General features: G+C 39.6%; 1 protein-coding gene across 2 annotated transcripts; it reads left to right on the top strand.

Annotated features, from left to right (window-relative positions):
• The first annotated feature begins 1,601 nt into the window (after positions 1–1,601).
• On the top strand, positions 1,602–19,797 carry KCTD9 (potassium channel tetramerization domain containing 9). 2 transcript variants are annotated; one of them, XM_015818498.1, is made up of 12 exons: positions 1,602–1,674; positions 8,001–8,122; positions 9,938–9,981; positions 10,066–10,162; positions 11,965–12,023; positions 12,830–12,958; positions 13,842–13,909; positions 15,268–15,363; positions 16,093–16,242; positions 16,832–16,937; positions 18,416–18,549; positions 18,703–19,797. In XM_015818498.1, the coding sequence occupies exons 1-12, from the start codon at positions 1,627–1,629 to the stop codon at positions 18,817–18,819; spliced, it is 1,170 nt and encodes a 389-aa protein (XP_015673984.1). In that variant the 5' UTR covers positions 1,602–1,626; the 3' UTR covers positions 18,820–19,797. The 2 variants fall into 2 exon arrangements, with proteins under 2 accessions (XP_015673984.1, XP_015673985.1); XM_015818499.1 differs by lacking the exons at positions 1,602–1,674; positions 8,001–8,122; positions 9,938–9,981; positions 10,066–10,162 and adding exons at positions 11,232–11,272; positions 11,357–11,453.
• Positions 19,798–24,408: the final 4,611 nt, after the last annotated feature.

The raw sequence follows: 24,408 nt of genomic DNA, 5'->3' as shown, positions 1-24,408 counted from the left end.
CAATGCCCTCCTTCCTTATATGGGCTGAGATCTCTTTTGCATGATTGTCTAGTCCGCAGCAATTCCTCCTGTCTCCCAAACCAGACCTAGACATTTTACAGCCCCCAAAACCACACTCAGCCCTTTGGTTGTCCCGGTCTGGCCCATGTGAAGTCATTTGGAAATTAGAAATCAAATGTAAACAAGTGCAACTGTCATGCATGCAGTACAGTTGCATTGCTTTTATTTTGCAAGTGACTTTTTTCAAGTTTATGGATATGCATGCATGCCTACGCACCTTCACAGTCCTGTGGGACAAGTCCCAGTTTCTCATGTGGTTCCCTGGGAAAATGAATTGACCACTCTACCCCAGACCTTTGCCACCAAGAGTGTGTCTGAATTTCTGCATCGGCCACACTCCCTCTTGCACATCTGCACACCACTGGGAAACATGCATTCCCAAGGTGCTTTGCTTTTTCCTCCTTAAGGATTGTCTGGCATATGCAAGGAATGCCTAGACTTATGGGTGGACTTCAATTCTAGGAGTTGAAGTCCATCCATCTTAAAGTAGCCAAGCTTGAAACACACAAGTCTAGAGCAGGGGTCTTCCAATTTGGCCCTTTTATGACTTGTGGACTTCAACTCCCAGAATTCCTCAGCCAGCGTGCCTGGCTGAGGAATTCTGGGAGTTGAAGTCCACAAGTCAGAAAAGGGCCAGGTTTGAAGACCCCCTAGACTAGATACAGAGTTTCTCAACCTTGGCAGCTTGAAGACAGGTGGACTTCAACTCCCAGAATTCCTCAGCCAGCGTGCCTGGCTGAGGAATTCTGGGAGTTGAAGTCCACAAGTCAGAAAAATGGCCAGGTTTGAAGATCCCTGCTCTAGAGCTTCGCTTATTGAATTTCTACGTTACCATAAATTAAATTTTAAACCTTCGAAGGTTTCAGGGCCGCTGTTGGGCTTACCGTAAGGATGCCAAAGGATGCGCCTTGGGTTCGCAGCCCGACTTCGGCGCTGACGAACTGCCATCGACGGGCCTCCTCTCGCGCCCTTCATTCAAAATATTTTCTCACCACCTGCCAGAGCCATGTATCCCTCCGCCACACCAGGCGGCTCCTTCTTTCCACTCAGCGGAGTCCGATCCGGTCAAGCGGCCTCAAATACGTAACCCATTGGGGTTGCCTCCCCTCCCCTCCCCTGCTGAAGGAGACAAATCAGGAGGACAGTAGCGGACTATTTTTTTCCTCCCTCTCCCTCCCCTTGGAAGAAATCCCGGCCCTGCGGAAGGGTTGTTCCTTCAGAACGAGGAAAGGACGGTTGAGGCTTCACGTGATACCGACGTGGCCAATGAGGAGCGAGGCTCGCCTTTCGGAGCGGAGGGTGGGGGGAGAAAGAGGCGACTCTGCCCCGCCCGCTCGTCTGCCCCGCCCTTCTCCTCAAAGCCCCGCCCTTTCTGTTTCTGAAAAGCAAATCGCGCGGATAAGACGCCCACCCAGCCTAAAAGTCCCGCCCACTTCGTTCCTTTCGAATCCGATTGGGCAAAGGGAAAACGAGCAGGGGGAGGATTGGTGGGTGGGCCTGTTGGTTAAGGAAGCCACTCTTCCGGGTTTGTAGCCAGGCTGGGTCAGGCGACTCCGGAAGGAGGACATGAAGAGAGTCACCTTGTTTGTTAATGGCAGCCCCAGAAATGGGAAGGTAAGCGGGGGAAAAAGACGCTTTGGCGTGGCTTTGCAGCAGGACTGGCCTCCCTCTTGATTCTGGATCTGCATCAGGGACACCACGAGGTCTCTGCTCCCGGGGAGCCTGCAGTCTCCCACAGGGAACAGCCGGGCTGGAGCTGCAGATTTGCCAGTTTTGCCCTGGGAATCCCGGGCCAGCTTCCATGGGAGCAATTACCACTGGATTTGATGAGAGGGATGGAGTAGTGCAAGGGTGTCCAAGCTTGGCCCCTTTGAAGACTTGTGGACTTCAACTCCCAGAATCCCCCAGCCAGCAATAGCTGGCTGGGGAATTCTGGGAGTTGAAGTCCACAAGTCTTCAAAGGGGCCAAGCATTAGATGCTCCTTGGAGTAGCGCCTTTCCAGAACCGAGCTGATACAAAAGGGCTACAACCAACCCCAAATGTGAATTTTAATTTCCTTGGGATTCTCCTTCCCCAGAATCATTGAGCTACTTCCTCCAGGGTTGCCTGGAATTCCACCCCACCCTTCTCTGAGCTGGCCACCTTCCCAGAAAGGGGATGAGAAAGTCTTTCCGCAGAGAAATTGATGTAGTTTCTTGGAGGTGGAGGTGACTGGCTTCCCTTTTTTTTTTTTGTTTTTTTTTAAACGTTCTGATCTTGGCTACAGCCCTAGGATTTCCTGGTGGTCTCCTATCCCCCAAGGATTTACCAGCTCTCATCCTGTTTGGAATTCAGGATTAGTCAGTTGAGGGCAGCCACCTAATTTGGTAAGACTTGAAACTCCCTGGATTTCCTATGCAGGGTGATGAAATGTATTGTTCGACACAGCTGGAGCACATGAGAATATGGAAATAGAGTCATTGCCTATATAGGGGCTATTGTATCTGACCTGCAAAAATCTGGAGGACAACTAGAGGGAAGGCAAAACTCTTTACAGCCATTTAATGCCTATCTTCACTTTTTCAGACCAGATATGTGTGGTCTTCTTAGTAGGCTTCATAGCAATTTGATGTTTAGCCCACAATTTAAGTCATTAATACTTATCCAGGTTTTCTGGTGATTGCATTGTATTTTGCTCGGTGATGGCCTTCAGAGTAAAAATAAGTATTTCAAGCTTTTTTTGATGCACAGTACTGTAGTACATGAAATCCATAAAATAAATGATCGCTTTGATAAAAACGCAAATCATCAGAACTGTGATGTACAATAGTGCCAACTATCTTCCCCAAAGGTGCTATTAACTGATGCAGATTGTTAACAATTTAATTTCAATTTTTCCCTTCCACCAAGTGGGCACTCAGAAATTTAGTACCAATTATTGCAAAAGAAAAAGAGTTTGTGTGCACACAACACTCTTAACCTGTTAATGAATTAATGATTTTTTTCTGCATTTTCACAATGCATAAATTAAGTGGACTGGTGCATGCAAATCATAGAGCCACAGAAATTCCAACTAAGCATAATGTATTATGCAGACACAACCATTATGTCTTCTAATTCTCCTAGTTAGGAATGGCTTGCACCCTTAACCAGAGTTGAACCCTCATGCAGCATGCTTGTTTGCCTACCCTCATTCCTGAAGCACTGCTGGATTAAATATACAGAATATAAAGACTGCATCGAATTATCATAGGTTTAATTAATATAGGATCATGAGCTGTTCACTGGCCTAGAGTTGCAGACGCTCACCTCATACTCAAGAGATTGAGAGTTCAATCCTGTTTAGTGACAGATGTTTATCAGGGCACAAAGAGAAAATACCTGTTGTGAACTCTGTGCAGGCATCAGGAAAGGTATCCGGTTAGTAAACACTCAGCTCCATTCAGTTGCCCTGTCTCCACCACGATACAATGGATTACAGAGTCATAATAATAATAATAATACAGGATCATGATTTAGGGGAAAGAGATAAGAGTAATTACAGTAGGATGAGGAACAACTAGGTCTAAGGTGTCGGTTCTTTTATTTAGGACAATTTCTTAATAGCAAATTCCAGATTAGCCTGCTATGTCTTAGAGCTGTGTCTGAAATTAACCGGTGACTTGGCTGATTGTGTGCCAGTAAAAAGTCCCTTTCAAGTTAATGAAAATGCAAGCTTTGCATCACTTTTTCCTGGGCCAAGGGGACAGGCATAAATTAATGAATGCCGTACTCTTATAAGTTTATTTGGAGACATGCTGTTTTGTCAGGATTTAGTCTTTAAAAGATCTGTGTCAGCACCCAGCTGTACAAATAACCTGGGTAGATTTGTTTTGATAAAATGGAGCTAGGCTTCCTCCCAAAATATTTCTTCTTCTTCCGCACATTTTTTTTAAGGAGAAGAATGCAGTTCTATATTCAATCAGTAGTGTAATGTTTTGCCTCATCTTCCCAGTTTCAGCGGAAAATTCCAAAGGACCAGGGCATACCCAAACAGGCATTTTTCCAAAATAGCTACAACATTTTGCAATATTTTGTGTTCATATCTTTTTGTTTTTTCCTTGTTGTTATTGTTTTTAATGCTTTTGTTTGTGGTACTGGTCCATGACTAATAAAGATTGCTATTGTGTTTGTTTACCAATGTGCCGCTTGGACATACATGGAATATGTTGTAGCTTTATTCTAATAGCAATTATGCTATCAGATCCCTTGAGTATGATTGGGTTCACGCATCATAGGAAAGCTTGTGGTTAGATTTTGGCTTAGCAGATGTGTGAACTGTGCCATTATATTTTGTCATACTTGAAATAGTCTGGAGACTTGTTCAATCAACTATTTGCTTGCCTGCATTATCTTTTCTTCTTCTTCTTTTTCTATGGTTAGCATTGTGTATTAATGTTGTGGCTTGTCCAGTACATTATAATTGCAACAAATTGTGATCATCTTGATCCCAACAAGGATTTTCTGCCTTACTGTGCCAGATACCGGTATTCTTTTGGATTCAATTTGTTAGATAACACCATGGTTGGATTTACCCAAGACGCTAAATCATATCTCCCTGATTAACAAACCATAATGATTGGGATCACACATCACATACAATCAAACCGTATTACAAGTCAGTACAGTGTACAAGAATCTGTCCTGGAAACTCTTTGAGTAGCCACTGGAGTATAAATAATCCATAAGATTTACTTCTGTGCTGTCATAATCTAATAATAACTCAACAAGCAGGAAGGAGAAAAGCAAAATTGTATGGAGGGGTTAATATCTGAGCACAAAACAGAGTTTGTCTTTGTTGTTTCCAATGTTTTGGTGTTACGGTGTTCTTTCCCACAAATTCTTTTTCTGATATTGTGCATCAAGGACTAATTATTTGCAAACAGCTGCCGGTTGTCTAAATTTCATTTCCTCCACTCACTCTCTTGTGATTCATAGTATAATAAACGAACCAGAGTTTAGGGTTTGAATGTGACTCTAAGCTGTGATTCATCCAAAACAGTCACAGCAGCTTCTGTCTTCCTGCTTATGGCTCTAGCAAAAGTGTGTAAAGAGAGCCTGTGAAAGCTAAACCAAGATTTAGGGGGAAAAAATTCCCCTAAACTGGCTTCCTTGCAATATCCTGGTTTGTAACCACCATCATACAGGAAGTCCTTGACTTTGAATCATTTTTTAATGACCGTTCAAAATTAGGACACCAACATTCATCTCACTAAGTGAGACATTTGTGAAGTGAGTTTTGCCCTACAGTATTTTATCATCTTTCTTGCTACAGGTATTAAGCGGATTATTGTAGTGATTAAGTAACACAGTTTGTTAAGTGAATCTGGCTTCCCCATTGATTTTGCATGTCAGAAGGTTGCAAAGGAAGGTCACTAGTCCCTGGGATACCGTCATAAATATGAACCAGCACCCAAATTTTGATCGTGTGACCGTGGGGATGCTGCAACAGTTGTAAAACGCTCCTAAATCACTTTTTTTTCAGTGCCGTTGTAACTTTGAACAGTCTCTAAATGAACTGTTGTAAGTCAAGGACTACCTGTGTTTACAACAATTGCAGCATCTCAGGGTTATATGATCGCCATTTGTGACCGTCCCGGATGGCTTCTGACAGGCAAAGCGAATGGAAGAAGTGGGATTTGCTTAATGGACCAGATATTTCACTTAAAAAAATTGCAGTGATTTGCTTAACAACTATGGCAAAAAGTTGTAAAATTGGGGGTGACTCATTTAACGATGGCTTTTGGAAATTCTGGTCCTAATTCTGGCCATAAATTGAGAACTTCCGGTATTTTGCAACACAGAAGTTGGTTTTGCTGGTTGTGGAAGTTGACAGTGGTCGTTCAATAAACCAGTAGTTAGCATTGCTCGTGTTTAGTGCCTCGTGCGGATTAGGATATTGTGTGAAAACATTAAACTGGACTGTCTTAAAATATAACACTTTTTATCGGTTTTTTTTTAAAAAAAAGTTTAGTAGTTGACGTTCGTTACATAAAATATTCCATAAAAGTATTGTTGTTATTATTTTAAAAAGCTTTGGGGTGGTGGTTTTAAGTTACTCGTAGTCCGCCTTTTCTCAAGAAATATTTCAATTCAAATATGTTTGGCCAAGAGTGGAAATCTTTTGGAAAATGTATACGCCAAGTAAAAAAGAAACAGCGTCCTTTTTGTCGTTGACATAATGTACAGCTTGAGCTATGATCGATTTTTAGGACAGCCGAGGAACTTCTGGAGAACTTTGCCACTTGAAATTTCCCAGATATTCCTCTCGGTTGACATTTGCTCATTTTGATGGAGTGCGGACCCAGGAGGGCTGGCTAGGAAACGCTGGGATGACGTTTGGACCGATCAAAAGTTTTTCCCTTACTGCTGTTTCTGCTCACTCTTAACAACAGGTGGCAGGACCATGATTGGGAACAGGTATGGAAACTCTGGATTATAAACAACGGAGGACTGGCAATTTTATTTTATTTTTTAAAATTTGTGCATCAGATCAGCCAGCACCTGTGGAACCCTGTTGCTTTGGGTTTATGAAGTGACTGGCTTTTTAAAATGATGGCCTTTTGACATACGAATCTGTGCTTTACCTTGTTGGGAATGCAAAACAAATGACAACCCACAGGATGTGGTTTCCCATCTGTGGTTGAGAGACTCACAAAATAAAACAGGAACAATCCATCTGCCGTGGTAGACTTCATTGCATTCTAGCAGTACGCTGAAGTTGTAAACATAAATATTGGAAGCCATAAACATTTAAGGGGAAAAAAGAAAGAGAAAATTATCTCCAATGATAAAGCTGGATAATTCTACATTAGGTGATTAAATCTCCACCATCCCATCATCTAATATCGATGTGCCCTATTAACAGTTTTGGAATCGTTTTGTCTTTCGATTGCCTAGTGACCCAGTTTCCTTCAATTAATTATGGAAATGTTCTGAAATAATTTGTAACTCAGAATCTTCCCAGTTTGGAAATACGTCCACCGGTTGCTTTTATTGGCTTCACAATGTATTTAAAATGTACAATATTCTACTTTTTAAATGGTCAATAGATACAATCAGTTCTGGATATATATATATAATACTCTGTCACATTTCCGCCACTTATGAATCTCTTAAGATTCTGTTTGTAAAGGTACAGTTCTACGCACATTTACATAAAAAGATAAATTACTCAGTTTGCAGATTATGCTGTGTCAGAACCAAATGAACCACATTGAAATAAGGCAGTCCTTGTTTAGTGACTGTCTTGTTTAGTAACTGCCTCACTTAATGACCATTTGAAGTTATGACAGTGATGAAAAAGGAGCTTTATGACCAATTCTTGCATTTACAACCTTTCCAGATCTGAGAAAGCCGAAATAAGATCTTAGCAGAATTGCATTTCACTTCGTGATTGCTTTGCTTAAATAACCAAGTTACCAGTTCCATTTGTAAACACTAAACAAGAACTACTTGTATGGTTTATTACACAAACCCAACCAATTGTTTATTACTGAAAACTGAAACAAATAAACCACATTGTGATGGCAGGATGCACATACTCGCCCCCTTAATTCAGCAGTTGTGCTGTTTGGATCCAATACGAGTCTAGAAATTGGCTCCATTTAATTGAAAAGGTACCGGTAGCATGACTGTTCTCTAAAATACCTTACATATATTAAGTTTCAAGTGTAGATAAAACTATTTCCTTGTTGCAATCTACATTGTGGAGACTGGAAATGAGAAAGAAGCCCAGATTTTCTAAGATTGAAAGACTTCTGCAAAAAAATTAGTGCAATTTATCTTGGGCTAAATTTGAAGCAGATCAAGAGCGCTGCACAGCGCGTGGATTTGTGTACAAGTATACAATGTAAATGGATGAAAATTCCAGAGCAGCTAACTCTGTGTATTGGATTAAAAGACTAACTTTCTCTTATAGGTTGTGGCTGTTTATGGAACACTGTCCGATTTGCTTTCTGTCGCAAGTAATAAGCTTGGAATAAAAGCAACCAGCGTCTACAATGGAAGAGGTGGACTCATTGATGACATTGCCTTAATTAGGTAAGATTAGCCCATTTCATTAGAGCCCTTTCGAATAAGCCTAATAGGCGTGAGAACTGCTTGGAAGATGGAATAGAAGCTGATTCAGGAATACCGCATTAGATAGAGTACAATGTGTTGATATTGAAATGGCCATGAACCCCGTTCCTACAAAGCCACCAACTGGGATTAGTCTACGGAGAATATATTATAGCTCCATCTTCTTCTGCAACAGATGGAAGACTATCAAAGAGAGAAGCAACCTAGAACTAAGGAGAAATTTCCTGACAATCAGAATGGTTATTCATGGAACAACTTGCCTTCAGAAGTTGTGGGTGTTCCATCACTGGAGGTTTTCAATAAGACCCTGGTGGTATAGGACCTTCTGTCTGATCGGGGTTGGACTAGAACATCTCTTAAGGTCCCTTCCAACTTATTCTGTATTCTTCCATTTCCACTCTTCTCCCCCCCCCCATCCCTTCTTGCTTATGTGATAGACCTCCCTCCATCCTGAAAAATGTTAAGTTTTGCCTTTGGCAACCAAAATGTTGCCCACCCCTGGTTTAAATAACAGTTTATTGAGCACATCAAGGTGTCTCGTTTCACACACAATATTCAGCAATATAATGTGGTTGCCAAGGTGTCCTGGCTTGACTGAATGCCATGCCCAAGGCCAAATCTAAATAATCCACAACTGTGGCTTAGCACAAAGCATGGGTCTACTCTGACATCTGGAAAAGCCCACTCTGTAAATCATAATCCCATCACCATTCAAACCACAATTTGATTCTGATTTGGAAATGACTTAGCTAAAAAGTCAGTGAAGAATTCAAAATTATTGTGAACTAGGAGTAGGCAACCTGATGTCTTCCAGATGTCCAGAAATATAATTTTCATGCTGGTTGGACATGGTGAGAGCTGTAGTCCAAAGCATCTGGAGGGTATCAAGCATTTATCCTTGTTGCACACTCTGATTACAATAAATGAAAAAGCAGAGGAAGGAAAACCCTGAGCTTCAGAGTCAAATTATAAGATTTATATAGCTTCTCAACTGGGACAGGATTTTATGTGGATTCCATTATGTAATGGTTACAAATAGGTTTGCATTCCATCTTCCCTGGCTAGAGAATTGCTACCCCCATCCTATAGTTTGCCTTCTAACAAATAATTTCTACTAACATTGTTTGTTCCAAGTATCCTATGCTTATTGAATTTGTTGGGAAGTATGCGGTAAACAATGCCTCTTTACCAGAGTATCTTTGCATAAATATGAATCTTAACTCTTCAGCTTGACTCTTAATTTTCCAACTTTCCCAAACACAAATGTCATTGCATTTAAGGAATTTGGATCAAAACCATCTGCAAAAGCAATTGAATTTAGAGCATGGAGAGTTTGTTAATTTATCAATAGATATATATATATACATATTTCCTGACATTGAAGCAGTGGAGTGTAAGAAAATAAAAATCAGACTCTGGTTTTAGATTGTGACGCTCATTTCCTGTTTTGAAAAGAGAAAACAATCTTAGTGATTTCACATTTTTTTTTTAAACTGTTCTTGCTCAAACACTGCATTTCAGAGCAAGTCTGATATACAGACTATCCATAAACAACTATTGCGTAAAAGGACTAGCTCAAACTTTTTCGTATGAAGCCACTTAACATAGTTGAATTGTTATTTAGATCTTCGTCACTTAAGCTATTATAATGCTGTAAGATCGATTTTAGTCTCTCTAAAACCTTGGAATCTGGAATGAACAACTACTGTTTTCCAAAACATTTGTCAGGCTTATTCTGAATCCCTGGTTTTTTTTCTCTTTTCCTTTAATCAATAGAGACGATGATGTTCTTTTTGTATGTGAAGGCGAACCATTCATTGGTAAGTACACCAAGTTGTTTTCTTCCTGAAGAACAGGAAGTCTGAAGTGGTTACTGTATGATGATATGATTTCCACGTTCCTAGATCCCCAGAATGATATCAACTCTTTAGAAACATTAACAGGATCCCATTCGGATTGGATCACACTCAATGTAGGAGGACGGTATTTCACAACTACCCGGTAAGAGTCTGTTTTCTTCTTGTGAAAAAGTTTATCGTTGGAAATATTATGTTCCTAAGTATTAAATGCATTGTTCATTAATAAAGCTGTCAACAACTTTTGAATGCAGTGGTTGGATTCAGGCTAAACTGTAGGGCTGTTTGTGTAGCATGCTATGTGAAGGCAATTGTTGGTTATTATTATGTACAACCCAGACCAAATGGTTTTTCAACCATCCATGATTTAAAATGCTGGTTTAATATGATGTTACCTTGGCTTTTCTTAGTTCCTTCCCCCCCCCACAAAAATTAAGCAATTCCACAAATTAAAGATTAACATTAAACCTTTGTTAAATTAAACCTGTATTAAATTAAAGGTTCAACCAACATTTGTCAGTCTGGTGTGGAGCCACATTGGGACCCAAATTGCTTATCACATAAAAGCCACTTTTTTAAAAAATCCCCACTTGAANATATATATATATATATATATATATATATATATATATATATATATATATATATATATATATATATATATATATATATATATATATATATATATATATATATATATATATATATATATATATATATATATATATATATATATATATATATATATATATATATATATATATACACACACACACACACACACACACACACACAGAGTACATATTTCCTGACATTGAAGCAGTGGAGTGTAAGAAAATAAAAATCAGACTCTGGTTTTAGATTGTGACGCTCATTTCCTGTTTTGAAAGAGAAAACAATCTTAGTGATTTCACATTTTTTAAAAAACTGTTCTTGCTCAAACATTGCATTTCAGAGCAAGTCTGATATACAGACTATCCATAAACAACTATTGCGTAAAAGGACTAGCTCAAACTCCTTCGTATGAAGCCACTTAACATAGTTGAATTGTTATTTAGATCTTCGTCACTTAAGCTATTATAATGCAGTAAGATCGATTTTAGTCTCTCTAAAACCTTGGAATCTGGAATGAACAACTATTGTTTTCCAAAACATTTGTCAGGTTTATTCTGAATCCCTGGTTTTCTTTTCTCTTTTCCTTTAATCAATAGAGACGATGATGTTCTTTTTGTATGTGAAGGCGAACCATTCATTGGTAAGTACACCAAGTTGTTTTCTTCCTGAAGAACAGGAAGTCTGAAGTGGTTACTGTATGATGATATGCTTTCCACGTTCCTAGATCCCCAGAATGATATCAACTCTTTAGAAACATTAACAGGATCCCATTCGGATTGGATCACACTCAATGTAGGAGGACGGTATTTCACAACTACCCGGTAAGAGTCTGTTTTCTTCTTGTGAAAAAGTTTATCGTTGGAAATATTATGTTCCTAAGTATTAAATGCATTGTTCATTAATAAAGCTGTCAACAACTTTTGAATGCAGTGGTTGGATTCAGGCTAAACTGTAGGGCTGTTTGTGTAGCATGCTATGTGAAGGCAATTGTTGGTTATTATTATGTACAACCCAGACCAAATGGTTTTTCAACCATCCATGATTTAAAATGCTGGTTTAATATGATGTTACTTTGGCTTTTCTTAGTTCCTTCCCCCCCCCACAAAAATTAAGCAATTCCACAAATTAAAGATTAACATTAAACCTTTGTTAAATTAAACCTGTATTAAATTAAAGGTTCAACCAACATTTGTCAGTCTGGTGTGGAGCCACATTGGGACCCAAATTGCTTATCACATAAAAGCCACTTTTTTAAAAAATCCCCACTTGAATGCTACTTCAAATGCCAGTGTGGCCAATTTATTCATTAATTTCTCTACATTTCTTTCTTAGGAGCACTTTAGTTAGTAAAGAACCGGATAGCATGCTGGCCCACATGTTTAAAGATAAAGGTCAGTATGACTTAAGTTACATATGTGAAAGGTCTCTCCAGTATTTTATCCAGTACTCAATTTGCAAATCCACGGCCTGTAAACTCTTCTTTACTGCAAAGTAAGGCTTGATGTAAGATGATTCTGAGAAACTACACATACCACAGTGGCACCATTTAGGTTCTTGTCTGTAAACAAAGATGGGAGTTTGAACTTGCAGCATTGTCTAGCTAAACTCCTTGCTTAGAGGAGCATGTCCAAAGGTGCTTAGAGAAGAAAGGAACAGTTTAGCAGGAATGTCATCATAGCTTATTTCAGTTCATTTAAGTCAGGAGGGAGCAATGATGTTCAGCCTACAAAACCAAAGCCTACCACAAAAAAAGAACCTAGTTATTAATACCTTTACATACCACATGTAAACTGGTTTGGGGCTCTTCCCTAGATCATACAGGGGTCAAAAATGTTGCGCCATCGCATGGAATTGAAGGAGTATTAAGTTCACCTCTTAAAACCGTGAGCACCATCCCATTATCCTGGTTCTGTCCGCTTTTAGAATGTAAATATAGTTCTTGCCCTGCCCAACAGAACCACCTGTGAAGCCAGTGGAACTTATATTTATGGTTTAGAGGATGTCCTTTCCTCCTTATTTACTATAGTCTCATTCTAAATTTGTGGTGGGCAACGAGAGGCACTTAAGTCTGATTTCCAAACTTGCCTGCAGTTGATCCATCTAAGCTGCTGGGGAGGGATGGAGATGGGGAGGGTGAGAAATTGACCCTTTATGAAAGCAATTTTTTTTTTTAAAAAAATGTGTCCATCTGCAACAGATGCTTGGGGAAACAAGAGAGATCACAGTGGAGCTTTCCTGATTGACCGAAGTCCGGAGTACTTTGAACCGATCTTAAACTATTTGCGGCATGGACAGCTAATTGTGAACGATGGCATTAACTTGCTAGGTATGTACTAGGACCTATAAAACATTTTGTTGCCTTTGTTGCAAGTGTGCTTGTTCTAAAACAAGTCTAAAGCCAAGCTTCCTGAATAGAACCAAGGATGTGGAAATCCCATGCAAGCTTTTGGCATTTTGGTACGATCTTGAGTTTTTCCAGACCGAGTCCAACACCATAACCAACTAACACTACACTCGTTCAAGTCACTGGATGATTTGGGGCAGTCATTCTTTCTTAGCCCAAACTATCTGATAGAGTTGTGGGAGAAAATTGGAGGAACAAGAATTAAGGAAACAGCCTTTTGAGCTCTTTAGAGCAGTGGCTCTCAATCTGTGGGGGTTGTGATGTCATCACAGGGGGGTCTGCGAAGGCTTGAAGAACTGTTATAATTTAAATCTTGAGTTAAGTCTTGGGGGTCCGTGGCCATGGTCCGTGACCACAAAAAGTATTTAAAGGGGGTCCATGGTCAAAAAAAGGTTGAGGACCACTGCTTTAGAGGAAAGGTAGGACTAATCAGTCAATCAACGCATGGCTAAGTAGAGGTTGTGGAATTTTTAATCGAATAGATCTGGAAAAGGGATTTAAGATTAAGATTAACAGATAAGATTTTGTTGTTAACATGTTGATGCTAAGCTGGCATGCAATAAAACAGCATGTTGTATGAAGCTGGCTTACAATTCATCTTCAGACCATTGTTGATCTTAAGTAGTAAATCATGATTGACATCTAACATTAATTATGATTAAGACCAGAATCTTGGCCCAGTGAAACTGCCTGATCCTGTGCATGGTTCCTACAGCCTGATTAGAGAGCAGGAAGGTTGAGTGGTGAATCTTGTCATTATTCCTAACCATTGCTAGCTTGTATTGTGTCGATCATCTTACTCTAGGTGTTTCAGAGGAAGCAAGATTCTTTGGAATTGACTCCCTGATAGAACACCTTGAACTAGCAATTAAGGTAATACTAATTTTCGTACCTGATTACTTTCTGATCATTTGCCCTTGTTTTGGTTTCCATGTTACATCTCGGTTATTATGTTATATTGCGCTCTGGAAATGTTTCTATTTCTTAAAAACAAAACATTTTGAAGAAGTTTTTGAGAGAAATAAATCTTGCACTTTGTATTTTTCTTTCTTTCTTTTTGATACTAAGTGGTTATTATCTTTTATCTTGTGAGAATCCTTAATTAAAAAAAAAGTATGAAAAGGTGAACAAAAGCCAGTAATGTTGAATTGGCAACATTCTGAGTGGATGCTAGTCAAGTTTCAAAGAGATGCACACGTATGATATATGGCTTAAGGATAGCAACTTAATTTTCTTAGATATCACGACGAGCACGCTCAAATGGCTGCACCACCGTAACGTAGCGTGCCAACAATTTATGTTGCTTTGTTCTTCAAACATAAACATTAATGGGCTCAACCATAGAGTGAAGCCAGAATATGTAAATTAGCAAAAAAAAAAAACCAATGATTTCTGAATGTGGTGTAGAAGAAAGGGACAGAATTAGATGTAACAAGCCTACAATGTCAACATCCCCAACAGCTTGTAAATATCCTTCTTGAAAATGCCTCAAAAATCCCACACTGCTGTATATCACCGAATGTAAGCAATCAATCAAGCAATCAGAATAGAGCTGGAAGGAACCTTGGAGTCTTTAGTCCAGAGGCCCCCAACCTTTTGGGCACCAGGTTTTGTGGAGAGAGGTTTTTCCGTGGACTGAAGCGGGTGTGGTTTTGTGTGCTGCCTGCATCTCATGGATGGGGCTTTGCTTGTTTGTGCGGACCGGTTGCTGGCATGCCGTGGCCCGGTACTGGTCCATGGACCGGGGGTTGGGGACCCCGGTTGATGTTCTTGCTTGACATAAATGAAGAAGCAAACCTGTTTTAGTTAGCCTGTATATCACTTCTAGAGTTAAAGTCAAACAATGTTAGAATAGCGGGTGGGAAAGTATGTAATCGGGGAATAGATAGCCACAACCATATCTCAGTACAGTATTTCCAAGGCCAGATGTAACTAGAGGAGTTACGGGAGGGAAAGTTCGCACTTCGAACTAATTGGAGAACGTGATTGATGACTGTTAAATGAAAGAGTGAGTTATGCTTTGTTACGGGTGAATGGGGGAGGGAGGATTCAGTTTTTGGCTTCATTATGTACGTGCCGAAGCTATGTAGCAATAAAAGGATTCTTTAAGGTAAACAAAGCCTCAAAGTTCTTTGAAAACCTGCTTCTTTCGGAACCATGACACTTTTCTTTAAAAGCTATTCCATCTTGTATTGTTTGGGCCTAAACTCTTCTTCCCTTTTTTTTGACAGAATTCTCAGCCTGCAGAAGACCACTCTCCGATTTCTCGAAAGGAATTTGTTAGATTCCTCCTTGCAACCTCAACCAAGTCGGAGCTACGCTGTCAGGTACCATGAGAAAATGAAATTAAAAAAAAAATAAGGATGTTTTTTTGGACCTGTTTTGCACAACTTGTAAAGAGAAAAGTTTACACCGATATGTTAAAAATCACCACAGGCAGACTGCAGCCCTGGATAGCTAATAACGAGGCCCCACAAGATAATAAAAAATATTGAAAAATTAAGGACGTTTGCTATTTATATGCATTAACTATACTACAGTATATATTTTATATGTGGCCCAACCCAGAGAAAACAAGGTTGGACAACCATGCTTTACAGGAACCTGGATCACATTTTCTTGTGTATCTTGAATCGGACGTTTTAAATTTTTTTTTTACTATTGTTTATTGTTTTTATTGTTTTAAAATTGTTTTTTTTATATATTTTTAACTGTAACATATGTTCTGAATTGTAAACAGCCCAGAGTCACTCACTGAGATGGGCGGCTCTAGAAATTGAACAAATAAATGAATAAACAACATAAATGTTGAGTGTATTCCTCCTCTGAGTTAGGTTAGACACTTTGTCTTCCAAGCAGTTGCGTTTGGATTTTTGAGCTGGATTTTGCACAGCTGATGCAAAATGTAGATAACAGGGGTGACCTCCCCCCCAAAAGCTTTACTTTCAGATGGGTTGTTTTGAGCTTGATGTAACCATGACAGAGTTGAAACGGTTGTTTTGAGCTCAGATTCTTTATGGACTATATAACCTGACCGCTGTTCTCTTCTCCTCCAGGGGTTAAATTTTAGCGGTGCTGACCTCTCTCGTTTAGATCTCCGGTACATCAACTTCAAGATGGCCAACTTGAGCCGATGCAACCTGGCCCATGCAAACCTCTGCTGCGCAAACCTTGAACGGGCTGATCTCTCCGGATCTGTTCTAGATGTGGGTGTTATTTGGATAAGGACTAAGAATAAAATGCACACCTCTTGCACAAGCTTAGGCAAAATGGATTGTTCTGTTCCATAGGGGAACTGCAAAATAGCTGCACTTTGGAGCATGCATGGCCTAGAAATAAACCACAGTCTCTTAAGATATGCTACTAAAGACCCTTGTTAATCATAGCAAAACCCATCAGTGTGAACAATGCTAAGCTAAAATGTCTAGTTATCCACCTGGTGGCAGCTTCTAGCTCTGCAAATGTCCCATGTCTCTCTACTAATTTGGATTTATTTGCAAAGAAATACCAAGAAACAAGAGAGATGGATTTGGCAGGATGGACCTGAAAAGATGAAAGGGATTATTAACCATGAAATGAAGCAAGAGCTAAAGTTTTCAGAGTGTTAGGTAAAGCACTGTGATTTGTCACCTGCAGATTTGGCTAACAAAGGCAGTGGAATTTTGTTCGTTGGAGTATTTTAAGCAAATGGGATCAGTCCGCCATTTGTCAAATGTAGCCTGCAGATTTCTATTATCAGATTGAAATGTGGCTTCCTTTTCATCTGAGATTTTTGCTTTCCTCTTTCTTTGGCAGTATGCCAATCTCCAAGGTGTAAAGATGCTGTGCTCAAACGCAGAGGGAGCATCGCTGAAAAGCTGCAATTTTGAAGATCCTTCTGGCCTTAAAGCTAACTTGGAAGGTAAACGCTGACTGGGCTTTTTTCTTTTTATGTAATGCAGTCAGTATCATTCAGGAAATGACTGAATGTGTCCCAAGGATGCTTTCTCACGAGACATTTTGCTTCTCATTCAAGAAGCTTCTTCAGTTCTGACTGGATGGTGGGGGAATGGAAGGATTTATACTCCTTGCAGACAGCTGGCATTTGCATGCTTTTAGAGAGTCGTTGAGGCCAATTGAAGGTTTACCTGTGTCCACAGGGTCACCTAAGTAATGCAAATGTGTGTGGAGCCTTCTTGGCTGCAGGATGTTTTCTGCCCTGTGTCGCTTCACTGCTGAAGACAGGCACAGGCTGTTGGGGATGAGTCTGTGTCATCTGCATCTCAAACTGACATGCAAATGGTTCCTGTAGTCTGCAATGTTTGCTGGAAATTCATTCACATAACATATACTGTTGCACTTCAAAACCTCTTCAAATATTTCTGAAGGGCTATGACTTCCATTTCTTATAACTTGTACTTAGCTTAATAATAAGGCAGTACCTGGAAACTGCAGAATAGGAGAGCAGATAACCAAATACAAAGACCTGCAAATAGAAATAGAATGACTGTGGCAAAAGAAAGCAAAGATAGTGCCAGTAGTCATAGGAGTCTTGGGTACAATCCCAAACCAACTGTAGCACCATTTGAACACCTTTGACATTGACAAATTCACCATCAGTCAATTGCAAAAGGCAGCTTACTCAAAACAGCTTACATCCTCTGATGATATCTGTAACACCATCAAATATCCACATATGCCTCTCCCAGGTCCTTGGGAAGGACTTGATAGGCAGGCAAAAAATGCCAAATTCGGTCTGATCATCTATCTGTGCAACGAACAATAATAATACTAACAATATCTGCCTTTCCCAGCTCTTGGGAAGGATTTGATAAGTGAATAAAAATGCAAAATCCTATCTAAACATCTGGCTGACTATCCAACTGACTTTAATAATTTATTAAAGCCATCTGGCTCTCAATGACTCTGGATGGCTCACAAAATTAAGTAAAGAAATTACAATAAAATAAATTAAACAGAAAGATAAAACATGGCAAACTTTTATAGTTAGATACCTTTGTTAAGGAACTGTGCTGTTCTAAGTTTTTTTTTTATTATTGTTGGTGTTTACTGGGAAAGGAAGAACATGACATAATTTAGTTCGTGTATAATATTTCCAATGCTTCAACCGACATAAAAGTTAGCATCTTTTGCTATATCTTGTAATACAGGGGTCTTCAAACTTGGCAGCTTTAAGACTTGTGAACTTCAACTCCCAGAATTCCTCAGACAGCCCTGGCTGGCTGAGGAATTCTGGCAGTTGAAGTCCACAAGTCTTAAAGTTGCCAAGTTTGAAGACCCCTGTTGTAATAGGATGCTATAATGGCATAGTGAGAATGAAAGGAAGTTCTACCTCTCTCTTTTTTTTTTTTTTGATGGGCTTGAATTTTGTGACCACAGGTGCTAACCTGAAAGGTGTGGATCTGGAAGGAAGTCAGATGACGGGCATCAATCTCCGAGTTGCCACTCTAAAGAACGCAAAATTGAAAAACTGCAACTTGAGAGGAGCAACCTTGGCAGGGACCGATTTGGAGGTGAGAGCTTCATCTTCCAATTTTTGATGGACCCCAAAGGGTTTAAACCAGGGGGATCGTTGGGCATTTCCTTCAACTTTAACAGCCATGCGGCTTTGTAGGTGAGTCATCCAATATCTACACCTCTGCTGACCACCTCCTCGTTGGTTTCAGAACTGTGACCTGTCAGGCTGTGATCTACAAGAGGCCAACTTGAGAGGGTCGAATGTGAAAGGAGCCATCTTTGAAGAGATGTTGACACCGCTGCACATGTCTCAGAGCGTCAGATAGGTTGCCCGGCTGAAGACTCTTGGTGCTCCATGGGGGAAATGACGTTCCTTCCACGGCATGTTTTTCTCAGTGGGGTATCTGAGAAGCTGCTGCTGGATGGAGTGAAGGACCTTCTCTTGTCTTAGGTATAGGAATAGCTATTGAATCCAGTTGGGACAAGAAGCTTGCTGATAACTCCCAAAGACGTTGCTCTCTTGACTCTTATCTTGCTTTAGAACGCTCCTCTAGAAAAAAATATTTATGAAAGCACAATATATGCAATTTATATTTATTCAGCTTCCAGTGTGTGGGTTTTTAAAACACGATCGGTTCACACGTAGTAGCAAACCTTTGGGCTTTCAGCCTAGATTGGTGAACCTTTATCTACAGTGGCTTATTAAATGTGGGAAGGGGAGGAATTGGAGGGTCGAAAGATGTCTAGATTTGAATCTTCTTGGCAAAACAGAAACAACTGTATTTCTTCACGTGTCATCATGGATAGATTTGGGGTCTTATTTTAAGCCTGTTAATGCACTGATTTTAAAATAGCTCTGAATACTGTTATCTGAGTGTTCCTTGACTTAGAATAGCGTCATAAGTATTAATTGCAAAAGAAGGCCACTCAGCCATTTTAAAGAGGTACTGCTCATGTCTAACGGTCAGGAATTGAATGTGTAAATGCGATACAAAGTCTTCTGTGAGCCCCAAATTGCTATGGTATTCTGTCACTGGACCTACACTCATCTAGGTCATGTGGCCTAGGACCATTAGAAATGAGCCAATTCCTCTTATATCGGCATTGGGGAAGTGCATCCTGAACGTTTTAGTAGGATGGTATTGTTACAGGTTTCCATCACAGTGAATAATGCCTTGTCGGCGATTTCATCAAATTCTCTTGATCAAAAGTTGAGTGAGATACCCTGGGGATCCTGGATAAAATAGGGAGCGATCAGAAATAGCTCAGGCTACTTTACGTAGTGATGTAAACCTAGTTTGGTAAAGAAAGATCCATAAGAATACAGAGCGCACCAAGGATCCCACAGTTCTACAATATTCTCTTTTATCAGTACTAGGAAATAAAGGGCTAGGAACACACACAGCCAAAAGATGCCTAGGAAATGGTATGAAGAAAAGAAAGTTAGAGATAATTCACATACGACAGTATATTGTTGCACACCACCACCACCATTCTTGTGGGGTGTTTTTTTTAAAAAAATGGAAAAATAACTCTACAAAATCTGCAAAAAGCAGTTGAAAGGTTCAGCTCTGCCATTCCAGTTATGCCAATACGAAACAAGGACAACCTCAGCAGTCATCCATCCCAAGGAACAAAACAGGGTTAACTTTATTTAACCCAGTCCATATATCGCAACATTAAGAGCTGATCTTAAAGGTACTTCCCTACCTCACTCCCAATCCTTTTTATGTGCCTATGCAAATAAAAACATGAACCACCTTCCTAGTTTTATAGGGGGAAAAAAATCAAGGAATGAGGCTTGTTTAAAAATACAAATGGAAGCCGATGTCCATTTTCAGCCTATAAATCTGGAACTGGTGTTACATGCTTGGATTGCAGTTATCATCATTCATTGTCATTAGCCAACTCATTGGGTCTGTTGGGAAAGGTAATTTAATGCCATCTATATGAATCTGGCCTTTTAGATAAACAAGTTTCAGCTGCAACAGAAATAAGATTCCAGATATATTTTTCCTGCTCGAATATAGTTAGGGAATCTGATCTCTTTGGACACCATGGACTATAACTCATAATGCCACGGCAGCATGTGGCTATATGCAAACCCTTAACCTGTGCACATTTCTAGCTGAGTTACAGAAACAGAAGCAGTGGATCTTCCTGTTAAAAGTAGCCAGGGCAAACATGATTTAAATGGGCTGAGAAAGTATGATTGGGACCACAAATCATGCTAAACCGTGGGCTTGTAATTCAGCCCACATTGGATAATGCGCATAGCGCACTCAGTCACGCAAACCAGGTTATGGCGTACAAATTCCCTGTGATGTCAATACAGAACATTTCAATGATCTCTGTGCCTGTGAACCTATAGCCAGATTGTGCACACCCAGATGTAAATGAAATTGGGTGAGCGCTTACCTTAGACTCAGCGCTACAGTCAACATCAAAATGTAGAAATGGAAGGAAAATAATGCCTCCAGAATTATATCCTAGAAACGTTAGGGGGCTAAAATCTATCCTTCTCCATTGTAGTTGCATTTAGAGGCATTGGCCTATCAGTTCCTGGCTGGGTGAGGCTCATGGACAGAGTATCTACTCAATAGAAGAATAGAATTAGAATGGAATAGAATGGAATAGAATGGAATGGAATAGAATAGAATAGAATAGAATAGAATAGAATAGAATAGAATAGAATAGAATAGAATAGAATAGAGCTGGAAGGGACCTTGGAAGTTTTCTAGTCCAGCCCCCTGCTTAAGCAGGAGAACCTATACCATATTAGACAAGTGACTGTCTAGCCTCTTCTTAAAAATCTCCAGTGATGGAGCGCTCATGATTTCTGGAGGCAAGATGTTCCGCGGGTTAATTGTCCTCATTATCAGGAAGTTTCTCCTTAATTCTAGGTATATATAGTTGATATATATGCCTGCAGGTAGAATCCAGAGTACTTAACATAGTTTTTCATTCAGCTTGTAGATGGAGAAGAGAACTGGGTTGGGGAACATGGGAGTACCTAGAAATTGAAAGAGACAGAAATTTTTTGTTACCTGGTTATATGGGTTTTTTGCCTTATTTAAGCTAGGGAAAAAAGCTTCTGTTATCTGACAGTGGGAGTGTGAACAAACTCTTAGCTCTTTTTTTTTCATGCTAAGCCACAAGTGGAAGCTGAGTGGACAGTCCATGCTGAATGATGCCTCTCATCCATTTTTTTTAAAAAAAGGGGGGGGAAATGATTAAATTACAAAAAATAATAGCAAGTCGGTAGGGCTTTAGAGCGAACTGTACTTTTGTGACTCTTGAATGAAAAGCTAGCAACAAATGGTCTATTGTGAATTCATAATAGACCAGTCTTCCATATGGTGGAAACTTTGCTTTAGTCATATTGAATGGTTTGTGAACTGGGTTGGTCTGGCTAATTGGATTTAGGATATTATAACCATAACAGCAACAACAAAATCCTGGTGCTTCTAATTTCACCAAAGTTTTTGAAAAATGTGCCTGGGGAGAGAAAGAATGACATTGTTTCAAAGGTACCAAACTAACCTATACCGGGATATAATGAAGATTTAGAGTTTGAAGAAATCAAAACCGCCTTTTTCTTAATTCTCTGTGTGTAAGTTACACCCATTTTGCTGAAGCTGACTGTCTTAAATAATCACAATATGTTCACCTATGCATAAGAAACCTTTATAACTATCTTTATAATCATGGAATAAATAAAGAGATTCAGAAACTTGCAAACCTTTGTTTGAATTTGGAAAATAACACCATTTAAGCTTAGGTTGGGAAGTTTAATCAATTAGCCCTTGGATTTAAAAGTCATTTGATATTTTGCAATTAAGGGTGTTGAGAAGGATTTCTGAAATTAAAAACCTTGGGCCTTGCAAAAACCTCTGACCTTGGAAATAGGTCCAATCTCCCAATATAAAATTTTCAAAAATTTAATCCTTCTTTTTTACTTCCATTTCTCAAGAAACATTTCCAGTATCTCTTTCAAACGTTATTTTTTAAATGTACTGTGTTCAGGTTTATCCAAGTGCGTTGGATGTGTCCACCGCCTTGAGTTATTTGTACAAATAATAAAGGTGGGACATAAATAAAGAAATAATAAACAAATAAAAGTTAACAAGTAAATCTGTATGATTGAAATGTCATTGGAAAACTCACCTTGCCACCCAACCAATTCATCCAAAGTACGCACAGAGTATTAGGCAACAAATATCCGACTTGCATGTGGCAGTCGCTCGTTTGCCCTGTTTTTCTTTTAATTGTCAATAAATGGTTTTCACAGCATGAATTTCCCCTGTCCCTGTTCTACAGGAGTCCTTGCCAACGCTGTGAAATTGAAGGGGGGGGAAAAAAACACATTAACCTTTAACAAATCCTCATGAAATATTTTCTGCAAATTACCCTTATCCATTAACACCCCAAGGAAGCAGGAGGGAATCGCTAAAGTAAATTGCAGTAAACCTTTATAAAATCTCAGAGGCGTGGAGTTTAATAGTCTTCTTGTTCATATCTAAGACATGGTTGACAATATTTTTGAAGCTAATTCTCTTGAACACTCTGCGGTAGTTGATTATAGCGCCTTTATTTTTTTCATTTATTTGTTATTTCACCCCTGTCGTGATGGCCCAAGCACCTTCTGGAAGACCTCACAGCTTTAACTTCTTCTAGAAGGTCGCCAGGGTGGAGGCTGCCTGACTTCAAGCAGTTTAACCTCAATGTGGCACTTGGCTCTTTTGAGGATAGATGCATTCTCGTTTACGGTATGGTTTTGCCTATCACAGTGGTTCTCAAAGTAGGGTCTGTGGAAGTCATATAGACAAATACTTTAACATTTCTCACTTTTAGTTTCTAATACAGTACGTATCAATAAATATAACCTACGTAATCCAAAGCTCATTGGATTATGCTTTGGAATTCAGTCATATACCACGTGGGGTCATTGATGCCCTCTGAGCTTGGGTGTTTTCTTGCAGACATTTAGTTATCCAAACTAAGTAACATCCTCAGTTGTAGAGTAAACTCCATTCTTTACCAGCACTGGTGATGTTACCTAGATTGATAATGAAGCATCTGCAAGAAAACCACCAAGCTCATAGAGCACCAAGGATTCCACAGTTTAATACTAATATTCCCTTCTATCAGTCATAAACCATTCAGTGAAGCACCCATTATTGTATCAACCAGACTGATTAATGATACACTGATAGACTGCCTCTTCCATAGCTGGTATTCTGGACTTTATAAGCCTTTGTAAGCCATTTTACATAGGGAAGAAACAGTTCTGCATTACAGAATTTGGAAACCACTGCCGTATGGTTATCCATGTTGGCCAATGGTTTATTTTCTTTCGTGAGGAACTTCTCACTGTGTGAAAAATCAGTTCTTCCAGAATTGAGCTTGATCCTTCTATTGTTACGCTCCGTTCTTGCATCTTGTTCCATTCTATGCATCACTTCATAAAGGTATATTTTCTCCTTTCAATGCCACTCTTTAATTCTTTCAGAAAGATGCTGGCTGTCCCTAGTACACTTCTTGCAAACGGGTTCTTGTACAGTTCCTATTTGGCCTCAAGATATTACAATCCGTTTTTGCCATCTTTTCGGCATTGTCATCATATTAAAAAGGTCTTCAGTGCTTAAGTGGGACTGGGGGTCCTCAAAGGTTTCTATTTATCTGGTTTTCTTAACAGCTTATGTAGATATACATCATCTAACGTGGTGGGGTGGTTAAGGTGTTGGAGTAAAACTGAGAAGGATCAAATTCAAATCCATTTTTGACCATGGAAACTCACAGATGTCTTTCCATCAGTTACACACTCCGTGTTGCTGAAGGTACCACCCAGGGTTACTGCAGGGATAAAAAAGGGGATGAGAAAAGGTATGATATACAATACATCCAGCAACAGA

This window comes from Protobothrops mucrosquamatus, unplaced genomic scaffold (assembly GCF_001527695.2).
Source record: "Protobothrops mucrosquamatus isolate PMUCROS unplaced genomic scaffold, P.Mucros_1.0 scaffold754, whole genome shotgun sequence".
Classification (NCBI taxonomy): domain Eukaryota; kingdom Metazoa; phylum Chordata; class Lepidosauria; order Squamata; family Viperidae; genus Protobothrops; species Protobothrops mucrosquamatus.
The sequence above is the reverse complement of the archived record's forward strand: the minus strand, read 5'-3'. Positions and strand labels throughout refer to the sequence as shown.